Source organism: Antechinus flavipes, chromosome 1 (genome assembly GCF_016432865.1).
Source record: "Antechinus flavipes isolate AdamAnt ecotype Samford, QLD, Australia chromosome 1, AdamAnt_v2, whole genome shotgun sequence".
NCBI classification, from domain to species: domain Eukaryota; kingdom Metazoa; phylum Chordata; class Mammalia; order Dasyuromorphia; family Dasyuridae; genus Antechinus; species Antechinus flavipes.
The window spans coordinates 426,233,107-426,254,717 of record NC_067398.1 but is presented as its reverse complement, the minus strand read 5'-3'; the positions used below and the strand labels follow the sequence as shown (position 1 = coordinate 426,254,717).

The following is a 21,611-nucleotide window of genomic DNA, read 5'->3' as shown; positions in this document are numbered from 1 at the left end:
CAAGTGTTTTTATTAGGAATGGATGTTGGATTTTATCAAATGCTTTTTCTGCATCTATTGAGATGATCATATGGTTTTTGTTTGGTTGGTTGTTGATATAGTCAATTATGTTAATAGTTTTCCTAATACTGAACCAGCCCTGCATTCCTGGTATAAATCCTACTTGGTCATAGTGTATTATCCTGGGGATGATTTTCTGTAATCTTTTTGCTAATATTTTATTTGAGATTTTAGCATCAATATTCATTAGGGAGATTGGTCTATAATTTTCTTTCTCTGTTTTCAGCCTACCTGGTTTAGGTATCAGTACCATATCTATGTCATAAAAGGAGTTTGGTAGGACTCCTTCAATCCCTACTTCTTCAAATAGTTTATTTAGCATTGGAGTTAATTGATCTTTAAATGTTTGATAGAATTCAGATGTAAATCCATCTGGTCCTGGGGTTTTTTTCTTAGGGAGTTGATTGATAGTTTGTTCTATTTCTTTTTCTGAGATAGGAGTGTTTAGGATATTTACTTCTTCCTCTGTTAGTTTAGGCAAGTTATATTTTTGGAGGTATTCTTCTATTTCATTTAAGTTGTCGAATTTATTGGCGTAAAGTTGGGCAAAGTAACTCCTAATTATTGCTCTAATTTCCTCTTCGTTAGTGGTGAGTTCTCCCTTTTCATTTTTAAGACTAACAATTTGATTTTCCTCTTTCCTTTTTTTAAATCAGATTTACTAAGGGTTTGTCTATTTTGTTGGTTAACATATTTCATTTAAAGCTACTCAAAGGGGAGATTCTGAAACCATGTCTTTTTGACTTTCAATGATCCAACCTCCCAGCCTCGTCTAGTGTTTTATAGTTTCCCATACTGGTCTCCTAGATGTTTTTTGTTTGTTTGTTTGTTTGTTTGTTTGTTTTTAAGATCCATTCCTCCTAGATTTCTTGCCTCTAACTCATGGCTTCTTTTGGGAATACTAAAATATTGCTTTCTACAAGAAGAGTTTTTTCAATCCTTTTTTATAGCACCTCTACTGAGAATTAAATATTAATCCCGTTATTTATTTGTAATTTGTGATTTCCATATTGTATTCCCAATTAGACTGTGAGGGCAGTACTTTGTATCCTTAACTATCAGCATGGGGCCTGGCACATCATTTTTTCAATTATCTTTGACTCTTTATGACCCCATTTAGGTTTTCTTGGCAAAGATACTTTGCTATTTCCTTCTCTAGCTTATTTTATAGATGAGGAAATTGAGGCAAACAGAGTTTGCCCTACTTGTATCCTTGTAATCAAGGTAATAAGATGTTGGGAAAAAATGAGTTTCCCGATTCTACTGAGTCTTGAAAATCAAGGCAGTCCACAGGGCTGAAACCCAGATTCCCAGCCCTACAGATTTACCCCAGTAACAAGTGTCTGAGGCTAAATTTGAATTCATAAAAATGAGTCTTTCTGACTACAGACCCAGTACTCTATCCACTGAGCCAATCAATTTAACAGATGTAGATGCTTAATAAATACTGTCAGAGAACATTCTGTTCAAACCTGCCCATTGCACAGAAAAACTGAAGTCCTTGTCTGGTCATAGTTAAAGGCAGAGTCAAGATGAATAGTAATGGTCCAGATCTATGATTAGCCTAGGACTCTTGTAACTAAACACCAATTTCTCCATTTCACTCTTTCCAATCCCAAAATGCACTTGTAGACCCCTAAACAAAAGGAAATCAATTCAGTTATGACTGAAATATGAACTTAACAGACAATACCCAAACAGGTTCCCCAGTCATAACAATGTGGAATGAAGCCAGAGTATAACTTCATATCCCTGCAAGGATCTCCTATTATTCCAAGCCCACCTAGTATTACCAGGACTTTAACTTTTCCCCATGTTTTTAAAAACAAGCACATCTGGACATTTCAGTAGATACTGGCCCTGGAGTCAGAAGGATAAATTCAAATCAGACTAGTTGTGTGAAGCTAAAATTTAGCTAAGCAATTAGTGTTGGACTTCCTTAATGTTTACCGACTATCTCTCCAGGGTCTGTGGGTCCCAGCTGGGGTGGAGTATAACCTGTTGGACGGAGCTGGCCTTAAACTGACCCCAACCAGTTCTTGGATTATGTCCAGTTCCTTTGGAGGCCAAAGTAGATGAAATTTTCATGTTAAGGCTGCCCATATCTAAGCTAGACCATGAAGTTGGAAGTGAGTTTTTGTGGGTCTTTTTGCAGGTTGGAAAGATTTTTTTTTTGAAAGATTCTACATAGCTAGAGTCTTTACAGGTTGTTTTTTCTCAGAATTTTTCATATAGTTTTGTCATTTCAGAAATGGAAGGATTTGGGGCTTTGCCCATGGTCATATTGTTTTCAGTGGTATAGTCTGGATTCCTGAATTTTACACAGGACTACCGACCCCCAAAACAACATTTCTTCATTGCATCACTGAGGAGAGGCAACTTGTCAAACATTCTAAGAAAATCAAGTCCTTTCTTACTTGGCTGGGGGAGATTTAGCTGATCATCTAAGTCTTTTGGAAGACAGACCCCTTTATTTTTGAATTTTTATTATTCTAAATTGTGGCATAGTAGAATGTTTGAGATCCCATTGAGTCCAGAGTTAAAACTGAGATCCTTATCTCCTGCCAAAATTAAACAGGTCTTTTTCTTCCATTATAAGCTGTTAGCAATGACTTTGGAGGTCATCTCCTCTCCTCCAAAAAAAATTACAAAGAAACCTAAAAAGAAGATAATTGTTTATGGTTACAAAGGTGGCAAATGGGTAATCAGGATCCTGAATTCAACTTTGAGAATTTTCATTTTATAAAATTCCACAATTTCCTTTCACAAAGCAGGAATCTTGGTTTAGCATGGAGAAGGAAAGGATTTAGCTCTCTCCTCCCATCTATTACACCTGGAATTTCCATGAACCCTAATCCTCGTAATCCAGGTAATCAGCTGCTACTGGTGTTTTGATAAAGCAGGCTGTCCACAAGTTTAGGTTTCCAGCCCCCAAACTCTGACCTCATAGGAGGCTGGAGACTGGCCCACGTGGTATTCCATGCCAAGGATAGAGAGGGCCTGAGGTAAGCGCCAGGTCCACTGGGCTGTGACCTCATGGGTGAAAGGGAGGGGATGCAGTCCAGACTCCCCCAAACTGAACTAGAAGTGTCAAAAGGTGAAGGAGATGCAGTGAAGGTTGCTGGGGCTGGTGTGTAACTCAGAGCATATTATTTTTTTAAGTTATAAAGTTTAGGACTGTTTATTCACTTAAATCTTTACTTACATGTTCAGAAACAAATAATACAATCTGTGGAAGTACAGCCATGCCTTTGGTTTTAATCTCCGGAAACATTTTATAACAAGCTACCAATATGCTATAAAGATTTGATATACTCCCACCTATGGAAAAGAGAGAAGGAGGACAATAATGATTCAATTTTTAACAAATTAGAATGAAGAAAATAACATGAAATTCAGAAATTCACCCAATTGAAAATAAAATTGTCATTGCTATATTTTGAAAATATTCTCATAATATTAAGAGGAAGGGTTAATAATGAAAGTTACTTATTTTTTGAAGTTCTTTTTCTAGAATAAAACAAAAATAAAATAAATTACAAAGTCCTATGAAGGAAATGTAATTTTTTAAAAATGTCATCTATATTCATGAGATCATTTAATTTATTGGAGAAAATTTGAATCCATCTCTTCTAACTGGTGCCTGAATAGGAATCCCCTCCATAAAACAAATGACCTGAAACTACCATTGAAAAAAATTATGTATGTATATGTGTGCATATATAATGTGAAAATATCGTGACAGACTTGAAATTGGAAGTCCGTATAGTCTTCTAGGTTATTAGAATTGGAAAGATAATTGCCAATCATTTAGCCCAATACTATTATTGTGCAGACAAGTATATTGAAACATAGGCATGCTAAGTAAAATCTTGATTTCAAAGAGCAAAGCTAAAATAAAAAATACACTGAAACCTAGTATGAATGAGTTTTAGTCAAATATTTAACTCATGATGTTTCCTGAAATGGAAACATTCTGGTTCTACAAATGGCCAGACCTACTAGTCTAGCAATTCTAATAAAAATAGGAAATTAGTAAATCTGGTATAACTTATTTTAACTTGACACATACTTCTTTAGTTGACACATCTTCTTTAGTTGTTTAAATGCCCAAAGTCATTAGTGCAATAATCAATTCTAAAATGTTATAGACTAATGAAAATTTTACTGTGTGGTAATTCTCAGAATCTAACTTTTTTTTGTATGTGAAAATCTAGTAATTCTTCTATTTTTAGTTTTACAGCTCCTCACTACCATATCTGAGATGATCAACAGATCATCTGCCAAAATTTATAGGATTTTAAGTAGGATTAGAGATTTATAACTGTTATTGTGGAATATCATAATTCAAATCTAAATGTTTGACTATATTTAGAACAGCTAAGTATCCAACTTAATTAAAGTAATTTTTATTATGGTTTTCCATTGCCTAATATTCCCTTGTATCTTTCTACTTCTCTGCTTCTAAATAGACATTCTTTTGGTAAATATTTATTGTTTCAAATAAGGGGAGAAAAATCAGCAAAAAATCAATCAATACATTACAATCAATATAATTTAATTATGCCTTTTCTAATTTTTTCCAGTGTAAAGAAAAGGAACAAAAGCGGGGAGAAAAAAAATGCAAGTGAAATAAATAATTAGCATCATTACTATTAAAAGAAAGATATGCCTAAATTTTGTTTTAAAAGTAAATATCAAGTCATTCTTTTTTATATCTCGTTACACATGATTTAAATTGATCCTTAAATATTCTGCTTACCAGGAGAAAATATTCCATCAGCTTCTGTTTCTCCCCAGACAATTATTTCATGCATTTTCTTGAGAAGTATCATTTCCATTACAATAAATACAGGGGATATTTCATATGTAAACCTGTATATAATATAAATTAAATTGCTGATTGCATTATAATCTATATGTACATAAAATAAATATTATCTGTAGTAATAAATAATATTTACATAGCATTTAAATATTTATAAGATGTTTTACATAAATTATATTAATCTCTTAACCACAATATGTAAAGTTAGTCCAATTTTGAATCACATTTTATGTGAGAGGAAACTGAGTCCGAAATGACTTACCTAGAATGAGACATTCAATAAGTATCTGAGAGAGGACTTGAATCTTTGTCTAAGTCTACTGTTATTTACATTATATTACATGCCTTCTATAATGGCTATGCAAAATTACATAATAATACATTTGAAAGATGATAATAATGATAATTATAGTATTGTCATATTTTATCTTTCCTATATTCAAAAAAAAAAAAAAAACCTGGGAAGATTTAAATAAAGGTAAAAGTCCTTTCACTGCTGCATCACCCAATAATCTATCTCTTTTCTTTTTCCACTATATGTTTAAGGAAAATTGTTGGTTTGAAGAACTGTAATTCTCTAAATGATCAATTATGCTTCATAAAGCAGAATTATGAGTATAATTACAGAATTAGTCCTGCCAAATTTCTTATGCCTCTATCTTAAGATGCTTCTACTGTCTTAAAAAGACATTTAAAATAAACCTAGGAGAAACAACAAAATTAGTAAGGACAAAGTAGTAATAGTACCTTGTTTATAGGGTACTATAAGATTTATAAAGTATTTTAATACACCATTCCATTTGAAGCTCATGGCAGCTATATGAGGTACGTTCTATAAGCACTATCATTTTTCCCTTTTATAGATAAGGAAATGAAGATTAAAAAAGTGTTGTTCAGTTGCCTCCTGGCACAGAATGAGTAGCAAAAAGAAAATTCAAAATCAGGTCTCCTCAAGCTAAGTTCAATGTCATTTCCGTAACACTGCACTGCCTCTCAAGAGAGAGAGAAAAAAAACAAGCAATAGATATGAATCTAGTTGATTTTAAATCATAATTTTTAAATTTATAATAGTTTTTGTCCTACTTCTTAAGTGTTTATGAAATGTCAAGTAGAAAAATAAGCTTTTCAGAGGCATTAATAATATTTAAATGAAAGAGAATTTTTTGTGAGAAAAATATATAAATGGGTATCTAGCTCAGTTGTTTCAGTTTGACTTTTAAGATTCATGTCTATAAGGCATTTCATTTGATTGCTACCTACATATTTCTGATCTGACAGAGATTACTTTCATTTTTGTTTAACTCATCACCTCCTATTCCCTAATTGCCAAAGGCACTGTTCTAAAAAACTATGATTTGCTTCAAAACAGCTTGGAAACAGAACCCATGAGTCAGGAGATCAATTTTCTGATTATTAAAGTTTTATATTGCAAAAGAATGTAGTAAAGTAAATTCACAGTGAAAATGAATTCAGCATTAAAAATAATAACCTTTATATTTTGCAAAGTTTTTATATATGCTATTTTATTTCATCTTCAGAACAATTCTAAGTAGATTTTATTATTATTCCCATTTTAGAGATGAAAATACTGCCTGAATTTTAATAACATGATCAAAGCTAGTTACTATTTGAGGCAAGAATTGAACTCAATATTCCTAATTCTAAGCACAGAATTTCATCAATTACACTAACTGGCCTTTATATACTTCTTTTTCACATTATATTAGCTGATAAGGAAGCAAAAATCTGCATATTGCAATCTGTATCATAACAGGCAATTAGGTGCTGCAGTGGAGAGAGTTCTCTGGACCTAAAGTAAGGAAGAATCATCTTCCTGAGTTTAAATTTAACTTTAGACACTTACTAGTTTTGTGACCCTGGGCAATTCATGTGAGCCTATTTTCTTGAGTTTCTTTATCCATAGGATGAGCTAGAGAAGGGACTAGATAGCATCTTTGCCAAGAAAACCCCAAATACAGTTAAGAAGACAAGATTAAAATGACTGAACAACAATAACAATGATAAACTTAGAATTGAAGTGAATGATCTTTTTGTATAAATGTGTAAAGGTAAAGCACTAGATAAAGTTATTGGCAGAGGAAACAAATGAATAGATTTATGATTTAAGTTATTTTCATATTCCAATAGAGAAGGAAAAACATTAAGCATGGCAGGCTACCTCAAAATCATGGCCACTTAAGTGTAAGATGACTCATTATAAAAGCACAGGAGATCCTATTTTGATTTTTTATAGAAACAACATTAAGACAAAAAGAAGAAATATCTAGAGACTAGTCTTAGTGGCTTCCAATACATTCTACGAATAGAGGTATATTTCTTCAGTCAGAAGCATCCTAATAGAAGCAAAGCCAAGATGGTATAGGAAAAGAAGGAACTCGTTTGAACTTTCCCCAATTCCCCTCCAAACAAATTTTAAATGACTCCTCAAATCACATTGTGAATTGTCAGAATCAGCACAAAAATCAGGATGAAACAAATTTTGGAACTGAAGTATTTTAGGTCATCAAGAAAGATCTGTCTCACTGGGATGGTGGTCAAAACTGTAGCACAAAGCAGCATGGCTCACCCCAGCCAGCAAGCAGCCGGCCTTGCAGGCAGCTGCATCAGAGACAGCAGGTTTAAGAGCTCTCAGACAATTGAACAAAATGAAATTACATGAGATCTTTTGCTGCTACTGGGTATATAACTCCCAAAATGGACCAAATAGAGTTTCAGGTCACAATCCTAAAAAAGTCATCACTTATGTCTAGATTCTGATCACAGAGGCCCTGATCACAACTTCAAGGTGGAGAAGAGTTCTTATAGCTGTTTACAGATAAGAACACAGGCAGAGACAGCAGAGTAAAAATAAGTGGCTGAAGTGAAATTTGTTATCCTCGACTGAACAAGAAAAAAAAAAAAAAAACCACAGGGGTTGCAATCAGATTCTCAGACAAAACAAAAGGAATAATAAACCTAATTGAAAGAGATACATAGAAAAATTACATTATCCTAAAAGATACCATGGGTAATTAAGTAATATCAATACTGAACAGATATACATCAAATAATATAGCATCCATATCCATATTCGTTTTTTTCCCCTGACAATAACCCTTGGCCAAGGTTACACAGCTAGAAAGTGTTCAGAGGTGAATATGGAAGATGTACAGTGATTTAATGCTTATTCTGCCATCTTAGTTCCCAGAAGTCAACTTCCCCTTTCTTTTGATTTTTAAAATACTTTTTGAGTTCCTCTTAGAATTTTTTGGACTTTTGTCTAATCCAGATTTTTTTCTTTGATATGACTATTTTTATTTTGTTTTGATCTTTTTTTTTAAGTTTGTGTCTTGATCTTCATGGCACCATAGCAACTTTCTTTGTTCTAATTCTTTTTTGGTCATTTACTTATTTTTCAAATCTATTTCTTGACTTTTAATTTGATGTTAAAGTTGGACTCCACTATCATGGTGGAAGGAGCATTATTCCAAGTTTCAGTTATTTGTGCTCCTGGTTTCAGGTCTTGTTCTGGAGGTCTATAAGTTTTCAACTCTTTGAAGGTGGTATGATCTAAGGAGATTTATTGTCTCAAATTACGAGCATCAAAAATGAAAAGGATGAATTTACTACCAATGAAAAAAAATTAAAGCACTTAATTTGCCAATTTGCCAATAATTCTAACAATCTAAGAAAAATGGATGGATATTTCCAAAGATATAAAATGCTCAGATGCACAGAAGAGGTAATATAATGCTTCAATAACCCTATCTTAGAAAAAAGTAATTGAACAAGCCATAAATCACTTTTCTAAGAAAAAAAGCATTAGGACAAAATGGAATCACAAGTGAATTCTACTAAATATTTATAGAATAATCAATTGCAAAACTATGCAAACTGTATAGAAAAATAAGCAGAGGAATCATACCAAATTCCCTTTTATGGAACAAATATGGTGCTCATACCTAAACTAAGAAGTGTAAAAACAACAAAAAAATAAAACTATAGATAAATTTCTCTAAAGAATACTAAAGTTATTTTTGAGATGATTTTTGATTAATATTTGAAACATATGGAGACTTCCGGCCAAGATGGCGGAGAGGAAATACACTGCTGTGTAACCTCCGTGTTTTTCTCTCACTATCCATTTCATTTCATGCCTCTAAATTAATGCTCGACTGAAAAAAAACATACAATTACTTACCAAGAGAAACCATCCTTGAGACTCGTCAAGAAAGGTCTGTTTTTGCCCGAGGGCGGGGACTGTATTTAAATCGGAAGCAGTCTGCGGGCAGCAGCTGCAGCGAGAGCACAGATAGCAGCTCAGAGCCAAGTAGAGCAGAGAGGGGGTGGGGCGTGATCGCAGCCGTCTCTGCGGGGAGAGCTTTGCTACAGGATTAGATACTTTGCACCGGCAGCAAGTCAGCAGCCCAGCAGAGAAGCTAAAAACACCGAAGGTGAAGAATACAACCCCAAACAGCTGGGGTCTCTCGGGACCTGGCTACCCCTCCCCCACAGTGTCTCAGAGCGCAGGCGCCATAGCACAGTAGGACCCGTGCCTCACAAATACCCTGCCCCTCCCACAAAGAAAGCAGCCTCCACTCAAGGGTTTTTTTTTCTTCTGTTTCTTTGATAGTTTGTCTTTGATTATTAGACAGAATGAGCAAGAAGCTGAAAAAGAATTTAACCCTTGACAGCTTCTATACAGATAAAGAGCAGACTCCAAATCCTGAGGAGACTAAAAACAAACAGTCCCCAGGTGAATCCCCAAAGGAGATCATATGTTCCTCAGCACAGATGAATCTCATGGAGGAAATTAAAAAGGCTCTCACAAGGGAGCTAGAAGAAAAATGGGGAAAGGAGAGGGAGGCTTGGCAAAAGGAGAAGGAGGCTTGGCAAAAGAGCCTGGAGAAGTCAGTTAAAGAGAGAGTGGATAAAGAAACCAAATCCTTGAAAAATAGGATTGGTGAACTGGAAAACAAAATTGGCGAAATGGAAAAAAATTCCACAGAACAAAAGAACTCAATTGGACAATTAGAAAAAGATCTTAAAAAGTGAGTGAAGAAAATACCTCACTGAAAATCAGGGTCGAACAATTGGAATTGAATGACTCGAGGAGACAAGAAGAATCAGTCAAGCAAATCCAAAAACATCAAACAATGGAAAAGAATGTGAAATACCTTCTGGGGAAGACAACAGACCTGGAAAACAGATCCAGGAGAGACAACTTGAGAATCATCGGACTTCCAGAAAAGTATGATGAAAAAAAGAGCCTGGACACTATTTTCCAGGAAATTATCAAAGAGAACTGCCCAGAAGTCATAGAAACAGAAGGTAAAATAGACATTGAAAGAATTCATCGATCCCCTACTGAAAGGGATCCTAAAATCAAAACACCAAGGAATATAGTGGCCAAATGCCAGAACCCTCAGGCGAAGGAAAAAATACTGCAAGCGGCTAGAAAAACCCAATTCAAGTATCAAGGAGCCACAATAAGGATCACCTAGGATCTGGCAGCATCCACATTAAAGGATCGAAGGGCCTGGAATATGATATTCCGAAAGGCTAAGGAACTTGGTATGCAACCAAAAATAACTTACCCAGCAAGATTGAGCATCTTTTTCCAGGGAAGAAGATGGACATTCAACGAAATAAGCGAATTTCATCTATTTCTGATGAAAAAGCCAGAACTTAACAAAAAATTTGATCTACAAGCACAGAACTCAAGAGAAATCTAAAAAGGTAAAGATTAATCTTGGAAACTATATTTCGGCTATAAAGATGTATAAAGAATACATGTATACCTTGTTCTAGAAACTAGATGTGGAAAGGACATTGTACCAGAAAAAGGGAAAGTGGGGGTACTACATTTCATGAAGAGGCAAAGAAAACCTAGTATATCTGAGAGAAAGAATGGAGAGGGATGAATATAGTGAGTATTTTACTGCTTTCAGAATTGGCATTAAGAGAAGAATTTTAGACATATTCAATCTATGGTGAAACTTCTCCCACCTCATTGAAAAGTGAGAAGGGAAAAGTGAAAAGGGAAGGAATAAGCTAAGTGGAAGGGAATACGGTAACTGGGAGGGAAAGGGGTAAGTTAAGGGGGGGAACTCTAAGGGGGAGAGGAATACTAAAAAAGGGAGGGCTGTGAGAAGCAAGTGGTGCTCACAAGCTTAATACTGGGAAGGGGGGTAAGGGAGTAAGAAGGGAGAAAAGCATAAACCGGGGTTAACAAGATGGCAAGTAATACAGAATTGGTCATTTTAACCATAAATGTGAAGGGTAAACTCCTCTATAAAGAGGAAGCGGTTAGCAGAATGGATTAAAAGCCAGAATCCTACAATATGTTGTTTACAGGAAACACACCTGAAGCGGGGTGATACATGCAGGTTAAAGGTAAAAGGTTGGAGCAAAACCTATCATGCTTCAGGTGAAGCCAAAAAAGCAGGGATAGCCATCCTGATCTCAGATCAAGCTAAAGCAAAAATTGATCTAATCAAAAGAGATAAGGAAGGGCACTATATCTTGCTAAAGGGTAGAATGAATAATGAAGAAGTATCTATATTAAACATATATGCACCAAGTAGTGTAGCATCTAAATTCTTAAAAGAGAAATTAAGAGAGCTGCAAGAAGAAATAGACAGTAAAACTATAATAGTGGGAGATCTCAACCTTGCACTCTCAGAATTAGATAAATCAAACCACAAAATAAATAAGAAAGAAGTCAAAGAGATAAATAGAATACTAGAAAAATTAGATATGATAGATCTCTGGAGAAAATGTAATGGGGACAGAAAGGAGTACACCTTCTTTTCAGCAGTTCATGGAACTTATACAAAAATTGACCATATATTAGGACATAAAAACCTCAAACTCAAATGCAGTAAGGCAGAAATAGTGAATGCATCCTTTTCAGACCATGATGCATTGAAAATTACATTCAATAAAAAGCCACAGGAAAGTAGACCAAAAAATAATTGGAAACTAAATAATCTCATACTAAAGAATGATTGGGTGAAACAGCAAATTATAGACATAATTAATAACTTCATCCAAGAAAACGATAATAATGAGACATCATACCAAAATGTATGGGATGCAGCCAAAGCGGTAATAAGGGGAAATCTCATATCTCTAGAGGCCTATTTGTATAAAATAGAGAAAGAGAAGGTCAATGAATTGGGCTTGCAACTAAAAATGCTAGAAAAGGAACAAATTAAAAACCCCCAATCAAACACTAAACTTGAAATTCAAAAAATAAAAGGAGAGATCAATAAAATTGAAAGTAAAAAAACTATTGAATTAATTAATAAAACTAAAAGTTGGTTCTATGAAAAAACCAACAAAATAGACAAACCCTTAGTAAATCTGATTAAAAAAAGGAAAGAGGAAAATCAAATTGTTAGTCTTAAAAATGAAAAGGGAGAACTCACCACTAATGAAGAGGAAATTAGAGCAATAATTAGGAGTTACTTTGCCCAACTTTATGCCAATAAATTCGACAACTTAAATGAAATAGAAGAATACCTTCAAAAATATAACTTGCCTAAACTAATAGAGGAAGAAGTAAATATCCTAAACACTCCTATCTCAGAAAAAGAAATAGAACAAACTATCAATCAACTCCCTAAGAAAAAAAACCCAGGACCAGATGGATTTACATCTGAATTCTATCAAACATTTAAAGATCAATTAACTCCAATGCTAAATAAACTATTTGAAGAAGTAGGGATTGAAGGAGTCCTACCAAACTCCTTTTATGACACAGATATGGTACTGATACCTAAACCAGGTAGGCTGAAAACAGAGAAAGAAAATTATAGACCAATCTCCCTAATGAATATTGATGCTAAAATCTTATAAAATATTAGCAAAAAGATTACAGAAAATAATCCCCAGGATAATACACTATGACCAAGTAGGATTTATACCAGGAATGCAGGGCTGGTTCAATATTAGGAAAACTATTAACATAATTGACTATATCAACAACCAAACAAACAAAAACCATATGATCATCTCAATAGATGCAGAAAAAGCATTTGATAAAATCCAACAGCCATTCCTAATTAAAACACTTGAGAGCATAGGAATAAAAGGACTTTTCCTTAAAATAGTTAGGAGCATATATTTTAAACCTTCAGTAAGCATCCTATGCAATGGGGAAAAACTGGAACCTTTTCCAGTAAGATCTGGAGTAAAACAAGGTTGCCCACTATCACCATTATTATTCAATATTGTATTAGAAACACTAGCCTCTGCAATAAGAGTCGATAAAGATATTAAAGGAATTAGAGTAGGCAATGAGGAAACCAAACTATCACTCTTTGCAGATGATATGATGGTATACCTAGAAAACCCCAGAGATTCTACTAAAAAGCTATTAGAAATAATTCATAATTTTAGCAAAGTAGCAGGATACAAAATAAATCCCCATAAATCCTCAGCATTCTTATACACCACCAACAAAATCCAAGAGCAAGAGATACAAAGAGAAATTCCATTCAAAATAACTGTTGATAGCATAAAATATTTGGGAATCTACCTACCAAAGGAAAGTCAGGAATTATATGAGCAAAATTACAAAAAAGTTTTCACACAAATAAAGTCAGACTTAAATAATTGGAAAACAATTAAGTGCTCTTGGATAGGCCGAGTGAATATAATAAAGATGACAATACTCCCTAAACTAATCTATTTAATTAGTGCTATACCAATCAGACTTCCAAGAAAATATTTTAATGATTTAGAAAAAATAACAACAAAATTCATATGGAACAATAAAAAGTCGAGAATCTCAAGGGAATTAATGAAAAAAAAATCAAATGAAGGTGGTCTAGCTGAACCTGATCTAAAATTATTTTATAAAGCAGCAGTCACCAAAACCATTTGGTATTGGCTTAGAAATAGATTAGTTGATCAGTGGAAAAGGTTAGGTTCACAAGACAGAATAGTCAACTATAGCAATCTAGTGTTTGACAAACCCAAAGATTCTAAATTTTGGGATAAGATTTCATTATTTGATAAAAACTGCTGGGATAACTGGAAATTAGTATGGCAGAAATTAGGCAAGGACCCACACTTAACACCACATACCAAGATAAGATCAAAATGGGTCCATGATCTAGGCATAAAGAATGAGATTATAAATAAATTAGAGGAACATAGGATAGTTTATCTCTCAGACTTATGGAGGAGAAAGAAATTTGTGACCAAAGATGAACTAGAGACCATTACCGATCACAAAATAGAAAATTTTGATTATATCAAATTAAAAAGCCTTTGTACAAACAGAACGAATGCAAACAAGATTAGTAGGGAAGCAACAAACTGGGAAAACATCTTTACAATTAAAGGTTCTGATAAAGGCCTCATTTCCAAAATATATAGAGAACTGACTCAAATTTATAAAAAATCAAGCCATTCTCCAATTGATAAATGGTCAAAGGATATGAACAGACAATTTTCAGATGAAGAAATTGAAACTATTACCACTCACATGAAAGAGTGTTCCAAATCACTATTGATCAGAGAAATGCAAATTAAGACAACTCTGAGATATCACTACACACCTGTCAGATTGGCTAAGATGACAGGAAATAATAATGATGAATGTTGGAGGGGATGCGGGAAAACGGGGACACTGATGCATTGTTGGTGGAGTTGTGAACGAATCCAGCCATTCTGGAGAGCAATCTGGAATTATGCCCAAAAAGTTATCAAACTGTGCATACCCTTTGATCCAGCAGTGTTTCTATTGGGCTTATACCCCAAAGAGATACTAAAAAAGGGAAAGGGACCTGTATGTGCCAAAATGTTTGTAGCAGCCCTGTTTGTAGTGGTTAGAAACTGGAAAATGAACGGATGCCCATCAATTGGAGAATGGCTGGGTAAATTGTGGTATATGAATGTTATGGAATATTATTGCTCTGTAAGGAATGACCAGCAGGATGAATACAGAGAGGCTTGGAGAGACCTACATGGACTGATGCTAAGTGAGATGAGCAGAACCAGGAGATCATTATACACTTCGACAACGATATTGTATGAGGATGTATTCTGATGGAAATGGATTTCTCTGACAAAGAGACTTAACTGAGTTTCATTGGATAAATGATGGACAGAAACAGCTACACCCAAAGAAGGAATACTGGGAAATGAATATGAACTATTTGATTTTTGATTTTCTTCCCGAGTTATTTTTACCTTCTGAATCCAATTCTCCCTGTGCAGCGGGAGAACTGTTCGGTTCTGCAAATATGTATTGTATCTAGAATATACTGCAACATATTTAACATATATAGGACTGCTTGCCATCTTGGGTGGGGGGGGAGAGGAGGGAGGGAGGGGAAAAAACGAAACATAAGTGATTGCAAGGGACAATGCTGTGTAAAAATTATCCTGGCATGGATTCTGTCAATACAAAGTTATTATTAAATAAAATTAAAAAAATATATATTTGAAACATACTCCTAGCTACTTTGCCTTCTACAACATCATATTCCAACTCCCTTGATCTTTTAATGTAGAAGGCTATGTTTTCTTGTCCCATTCTCCATGAGATTTTAATTGCTTCTTTCTGAATTCTAGCAATATTTTATCTATAACCTGGGAACTTTACAATTTGGTTACATACATAAATACATACCCATATATGTATATGTATATAAGTGTGTCTATATACATACATCCATATATATGTAAATATGTGTATATATATATATATATCTATATCTATATCTAGAGATATATAGATATATATCTATATATACATATATAGATAGATGGATAGATATAAAATGCTACAAAGAAAATTAAAGCAATATATTACAAAGAGGAGGGGAGGGAAGGAGGAAAAGGGGGAGAGAAAAAAAGAAACCAAGAAGGAAGGAAGAAAGAGGGAGGACATACTAAGTGATAGACTCCATGCTAAGCACATTCAAATAACTTCTTTGATTCTCACAAAGTAAACAGATTAAGTGATCTGCCTAAGATTACAAAGCTATTAAATGTCTGAGATCCACTGTAAACTGAGGTCTTCAGAACTTTATTGGTTATATAACCTGGGTAATGAAAATCCCTCTACCATCTCAAATAGATGTCTTCTATGAAACTTTTTGTCTTTAAGAACTACCTAGAGCAATGAGAAGTTAAGTGACTTATATAAGATCACATAGCCAGTATGTGTCACAGATAAAACTTGAACCCATGTTTTTGTGATTTTAAGACTAGGTCTCTCTCTAAGCACTATTGTTGACTACCTCTTCTACAAATTAAGAAAAACTTCATCTTATCTATTGCTCCTCTTTGTTAATTGTTTTTGATGCAACTCTTATTGTTGGCATTGCTGCAGCATCCTTGTATATATAGAGAGAGCGGTAATTTCATCCATGAGGATATTCTTTCCAGCAATGCAAGTCACAAACTCATCCCTTCCTTTTCATTGCATGTGATTTCTGTTCATGTTCTCTTATATTCCAGAAGAAGTTGATACATAATTATAGGGTATTCCTCTAGGCCTCTTAATTTTATGTACCTACTAGTAAAGCTTTTAGTCTTTCCATTGGTTTTTCTTTGCTCTTGTTACATAAGTGGCCTTTATCCCCCTAAACATATATCTCTCTGTTGATGCCTTTCACACTGCTTCTCTTGTGCATTTCTTTTATAATAATACTATAGTATACTCATTCGTATCATAAACCCCTCCATTGCCTCTTAGATAACCATTAATATTAAATGGTTGGAGCCATTGTATTCTATGACATAAAGCCATACACAATATCCAAAGGAATATTTATTTTACAAAGATTTTCATTTAAGGGAGAAGTGAGAAATCATTAATATACCTTAAAATTTCCCAAAGGCATCCATTTTATTTTATTCCTGCCCCATTTCATTGTCTATGTATAGAAACTGTCATATGTGTATATGTGTATATGTGCATATATATGTATATATGTATATATATATATTTTAACAAGGGATAAATAATAGTTTATGAATATATATTCAAAATATATTAATATATATTCATAAACCATTATTTATGAATATATATATATATATACATATATACATATATATATATATAAAACAAAATTCCAAAAGATTTATATTTTGGCATGTTCCTACATATTCATTCATTCACTCACTCACTCAACAATTCTCTATTCATTCAGTCACATGTTGACTGCCTGTGTTCTAGATACTAAAATATGCATTGCCAGGTGATGGAGATAAATTGATTTATTACTTGCAATGGGGTTATGGTAATGAAGATCAAGTTAAACTATTCTGGGGATGTACTTTGTGCTCAGGAAGTTCTGATCCCTGAGCATTTGGTGTCTGATTGGCTCAATGACTTTACATGAATATCTCAGGTGTCAGAATGTATTGTACAAACTGTGCATAAGGCTGATTAATATCATGATATAAATGGCAAAAATTTCCAAGCTACAAGCTAGCTCTAATGATACCTCAATATAAAAATGACTTAGGCCTGTTTCCTAGGCTTTGATGTCTCAAGTATCCCAACTGTGATTCACAATATCACCATGTGATAGGATTCTCAAATTTGGGGGCTACTTTGGCCAGAGCAAAATATTGTCTCAAAAGAATTAATTTGTTTGGTAATTTTGGTTCTTAGACTACTCACATGTTAGTATTTGCCGTAGCTGTCAACCATTCACCAACTAGTTCAATCATATCAAGCCCACTGGAGAGCTGGTTAAAAAAACGAGGGTGCCCTGGGAAGAAACAACAGAACAGAGGCTTCTTATATGTTATCAAGAAGCAAGGTTTTAAAATGTAGTCAGTTAGTACATTTATTAAATGCCAACTTAGGCTAACTGTTAGGATACAAAGAAAGACAAAAACAGTCCCTGAACTCACTGGTTTTGCAATCTAATGATGTTAAATCAAGACACATAAAAGATACAAATTAAAGATAATTCAAGAAAGAAAGGTATAGCAATTCAGGCATGGAAAATACTTCATGTAGAAGTTGGGGTTTGATCAAAACCTTGAATGAAGCTTGAGAAACTAAGTTGTGGACGTGAAAAGAAAGGGACCTCCCTGTGTGTGGGGGGGATGTAATTATATTCCTCCATATTAGAGTTGAATAAACTGAGGCAGACAGGTAAAGTGACTTTCACAGTCACAGAGATAATAAACATCTGAGACTGGGTTTGACCTTTGGCTTTTCTGACCAGTTCAGAACTCTATCTATTGCTACCTGCTTGCCTAATCTGATTAAGCCTATGTAAACAATGAAAGGAATATATGCCTATAATGTCTTGGAAAGAAAAGAATGGGTGAGGTCAAGAAAGGAGGCACTACTAAATGGAAAAAGAATAGTGGAAATTATAAATAATCAAGAAAGGGTGTTACCCTAATGAGTAAAAGTATATTCTATAATGATAAATAGGGATCCTATAATGGGTCTTTATTTAAGAGAGTTGATGAATAGAAGGAAAAAATTTTCTGAGAGTGTTGTGCCTTCATGGATAATATCCTGCCTCCCAAGAAGGAAAATTAGAACACTTGCAAGAAACTGACATCCAGAAGTGTTGGAAGTCGGATCCACAGAAAAGATTGCAAGGCAAATGAGAAAGAAAATAATAATGAAGAAGGGAGAGAGTAGATTTAGGCTTCACTATCTGAAACACAAGAAGATTTTAATCATGAGGCAATGCTTCTATCTTGATTATCTTTCTCATGAACTGGTATTTCTAAGATTGAGATACAAAAATGGAAAAAAGGAATGAAGCACAATATATTTTTAAAAAATTATAAAATTAGAAAAGGGAACATAGCTATTTTAGAAGCTTGAATTCCATGAGATATGCAAAGAAGCAAAAGAATAAATAAAAACGTATCAACAGTATGAATAAAAAATAAACATTTAGGATTGACAGAGAGAGAAAGAAGAAAAAGAAGAGAATGAATATAGAGAAAAAGAAAAGTAATCCTTGTGAAAATGCAGAAAGATAAAAACAAAAACTAAGAAACAAAATAAGTTGTAGCGGAGAGAAACTTTTTAAATTAAATACAAATAAGAGGGAAAAAAGAGGCAAGGATGACTATAGACAAATGCACTGAAAAACATGATAAAAACCATTCATATTAAATGAATAGCTAAAATAAAATAGTACTACCCTCACTAAGAGAGAGGGGATAAACTTAAGATGCAAAATGAAATACACATTTTTAGAGATGAAGAACATGAGGATTTTTTTTTACTTGATTATGCACAGGTTATATGTTATAACAGTTTTACAAATATGTTGTAAGGATTTTATGCTTCTCTTTTTTTAATCCTCCCATTTAGGGCTAGGAGTATAGGGAATGAGGCAAGAGGTTGAAATGTGAGAAAATAAAACATTTTAATTTTTTTCAAAGTTCTATCTCATTGAAAAAAAATCAGATTATTTAGACTTTTTTTTTACTAACACTGTACATTTGACAAGGTTTAGGAAGGACTTGGAAGAGCCTTTCATATGAATATATGAATTCATTTAATGATAATAATAATAATAATAAATGTGAATATTCTATGTATAATTTAATTTTGCATTTTAAAAGTTTTTTAAATGAGAAAAACTGAATAAAATTCTGATTTCTGATATTTACTAACTGCTTTTTTAGTTAACTTCTATGAATCTCAGCAAGATTCAGCTTTCAAGAAGTAGAAAAATTGTGACAAATATTTAAGAAGGAAATCTCCATGCTGCAAATATTTCACATTTGATGAAATAAGAGACATTTTAAGTTTTTGCATAAAATATATAACTCATGTACTTCACTTGTTTTTTTTTGCAAATAATTAATATGCATTTTTATAAACTTGGAATATTGGGTACAGGCATTATAAATAAGGGAAAATATGAATAATCATTATAAAAATGAGAAAAAGATACAGGTTAAAAGGGTCTATAGTGGAGTAACTTGGTATGCAGGTAAGAATATATTAATGAAATCACATTTTCAAGCAAGTACCCCAGTAATATTCTGTCAATGCTAAATAAGATTACATACATACATACAGGTATATGCAATATATATATATACTATTCAGATTTTCCAAAAGTTTACATTTGGTAATAAACTTAACAGTACTCTATTTTCAAAAATTACAACCTAATATGAAAATGTACTTTTCTGTTTTATGTATTACCTGTTTTAACTCCATATTTTAAAGTGTTTCTACAATCAACAAGTAATTACTCCAATATATTGGGTTGGTCAGAGAGTCTATGTTGAATCCATCCAAACCTTCAAGAAGTTGTTGAGGGTGATGAAAGTCCAGTATTTTATTTTCTTCATCAAAGGTTTTTCTAATATAACGCAGGAGAATGTCGACCACTTCTAGAAGAAAGTGTTCTGTGATTCCATTTCCATGTTTAGATGGTAATAAATCCAGAAAAAACTCAAAGAAATATGAAGATTTATTTCAGATTTAAATAAACAATAGTTCCCAAGAAAATCTATCAGGAATTTCTTTCAGTTGTACAGTAAGAATCATTTAGGATCAAATGGCATATGAAGTATGGAATGAACGAAGAAAAAAAGAGAGAAAGGGAGGAAAAAAGGGAGAAAAGAAAAGAGGGAGGAAACAGAGTGGAAAGGAGGGAGAAAGAAAGATGCAAAGAAAGAGAAAAAGAAAATGAGAAAGAAAAGAAGAGAGAAAAAAGGAAAAACACAGCAATTTAATTTGATCATATTGATCATTGATCATATCAATGTATTGTACCCGTAGTTTTCCCTCCTTTCTACAAGAAATGGATGGAACACTCACTCTGTGATTTTTCATAAAATATATTCATTTTTTTCAGGATTATACATCAAAAATGAAATTCTTTTACACCACATAAAACAATTTGGCAAAGGGGAAAGGTATCTGATCTCTTCATTCTTACCTGAAGCATAAACATTTGAAAAATTCATCATGAAACTTTCAATGTTGTAATCTTCTTCCTTGTCTTCTTTACCACCTTAAATACCACAAATAGATGGTTTTCTCCTCTGTACTTCATGCATCTGCACACCTAGACAAGAACATTTTGAGGGAAACCTGTTTTGTTTTTGTAAAGATACTTGATGTGTCTTAATTGTGTGTGATTCTTTTTGAAATTGAGTACCTGAATGGCTTTCAACAAGAAAAAAATCATCGTAATAATTCATCTAAAACCTTATCACATTGTTTTCAATAAAATCCATCTATCTATTTGTTATGAACTAGCTTGTTAAGTTCCTTCTATGGTTATTTTGGTCTATTATTTTGCTTTTTGCTGCGATTTAATTTTTCATGCATCTGTCTTTTGTCCCTCCAACTAAATTAGAAATCCCTTAAAGGCCAAATTGTGCCTTTCTTTCTTCCATGTCATGTAGCACTATCTGTACAACTGACATATAACAAATATGCTCTAAAAGATGTAATATTACATAGTACATATGTACACATAATAAAATACATATATATATACATATATATATAATAAAAGCTATGAAATAGTTATTTTACCTAATATGAATTGCCCCTCGTTATTGAGTTAAAGGAAAAAAAAAACTTTTTTCTGTTTTTTAAAATTGTATCAATGATTCAATTATCATCAAAATTTTGGCATCAAAAATCAATTGGCATTAATTAATATTTTCTTTGTGGAAGATTTGAACTGTTAGTGTTAAAAACTTGAACTATTGCATCATTCTTATTGGGAAGTTT

General features: G+C 33.2%; 1 protein-coding gene across 1 annotated transcript in view; it reads right to left on the bottom strand.

Moving 5' to 3' along the window:
* The window catches only part of LOC127546359 (glutamate decarboxylase 1-like), a 69,215-nt gene extending 48,382 nt beyond the window's left edge, over positions 1 to 20,833 (bottom strand). Inside the window, 6 exon segments of the mRNA XM_051973519.1 lie at positions 3,266 to 3,381; positions 4,823 to 4,935; positions 17,544 to 17,634; positions 20,064 to 20,141; positions 20,144 to 20,307; positions 20,808 to 20,833. Coding sequence (XP_051829479.1) covers positions 3,266 to 3,381; positions 4,823 to 4,935; positions 17,544 to 17,634; positions 20,064 to 20,141; positions 20,144 to 20,307; positions 20,808 to 20,833 — 588 coding nt within the window.
* Positions 20,834 to 21,611: the final 778 nt, after the last annotated feature.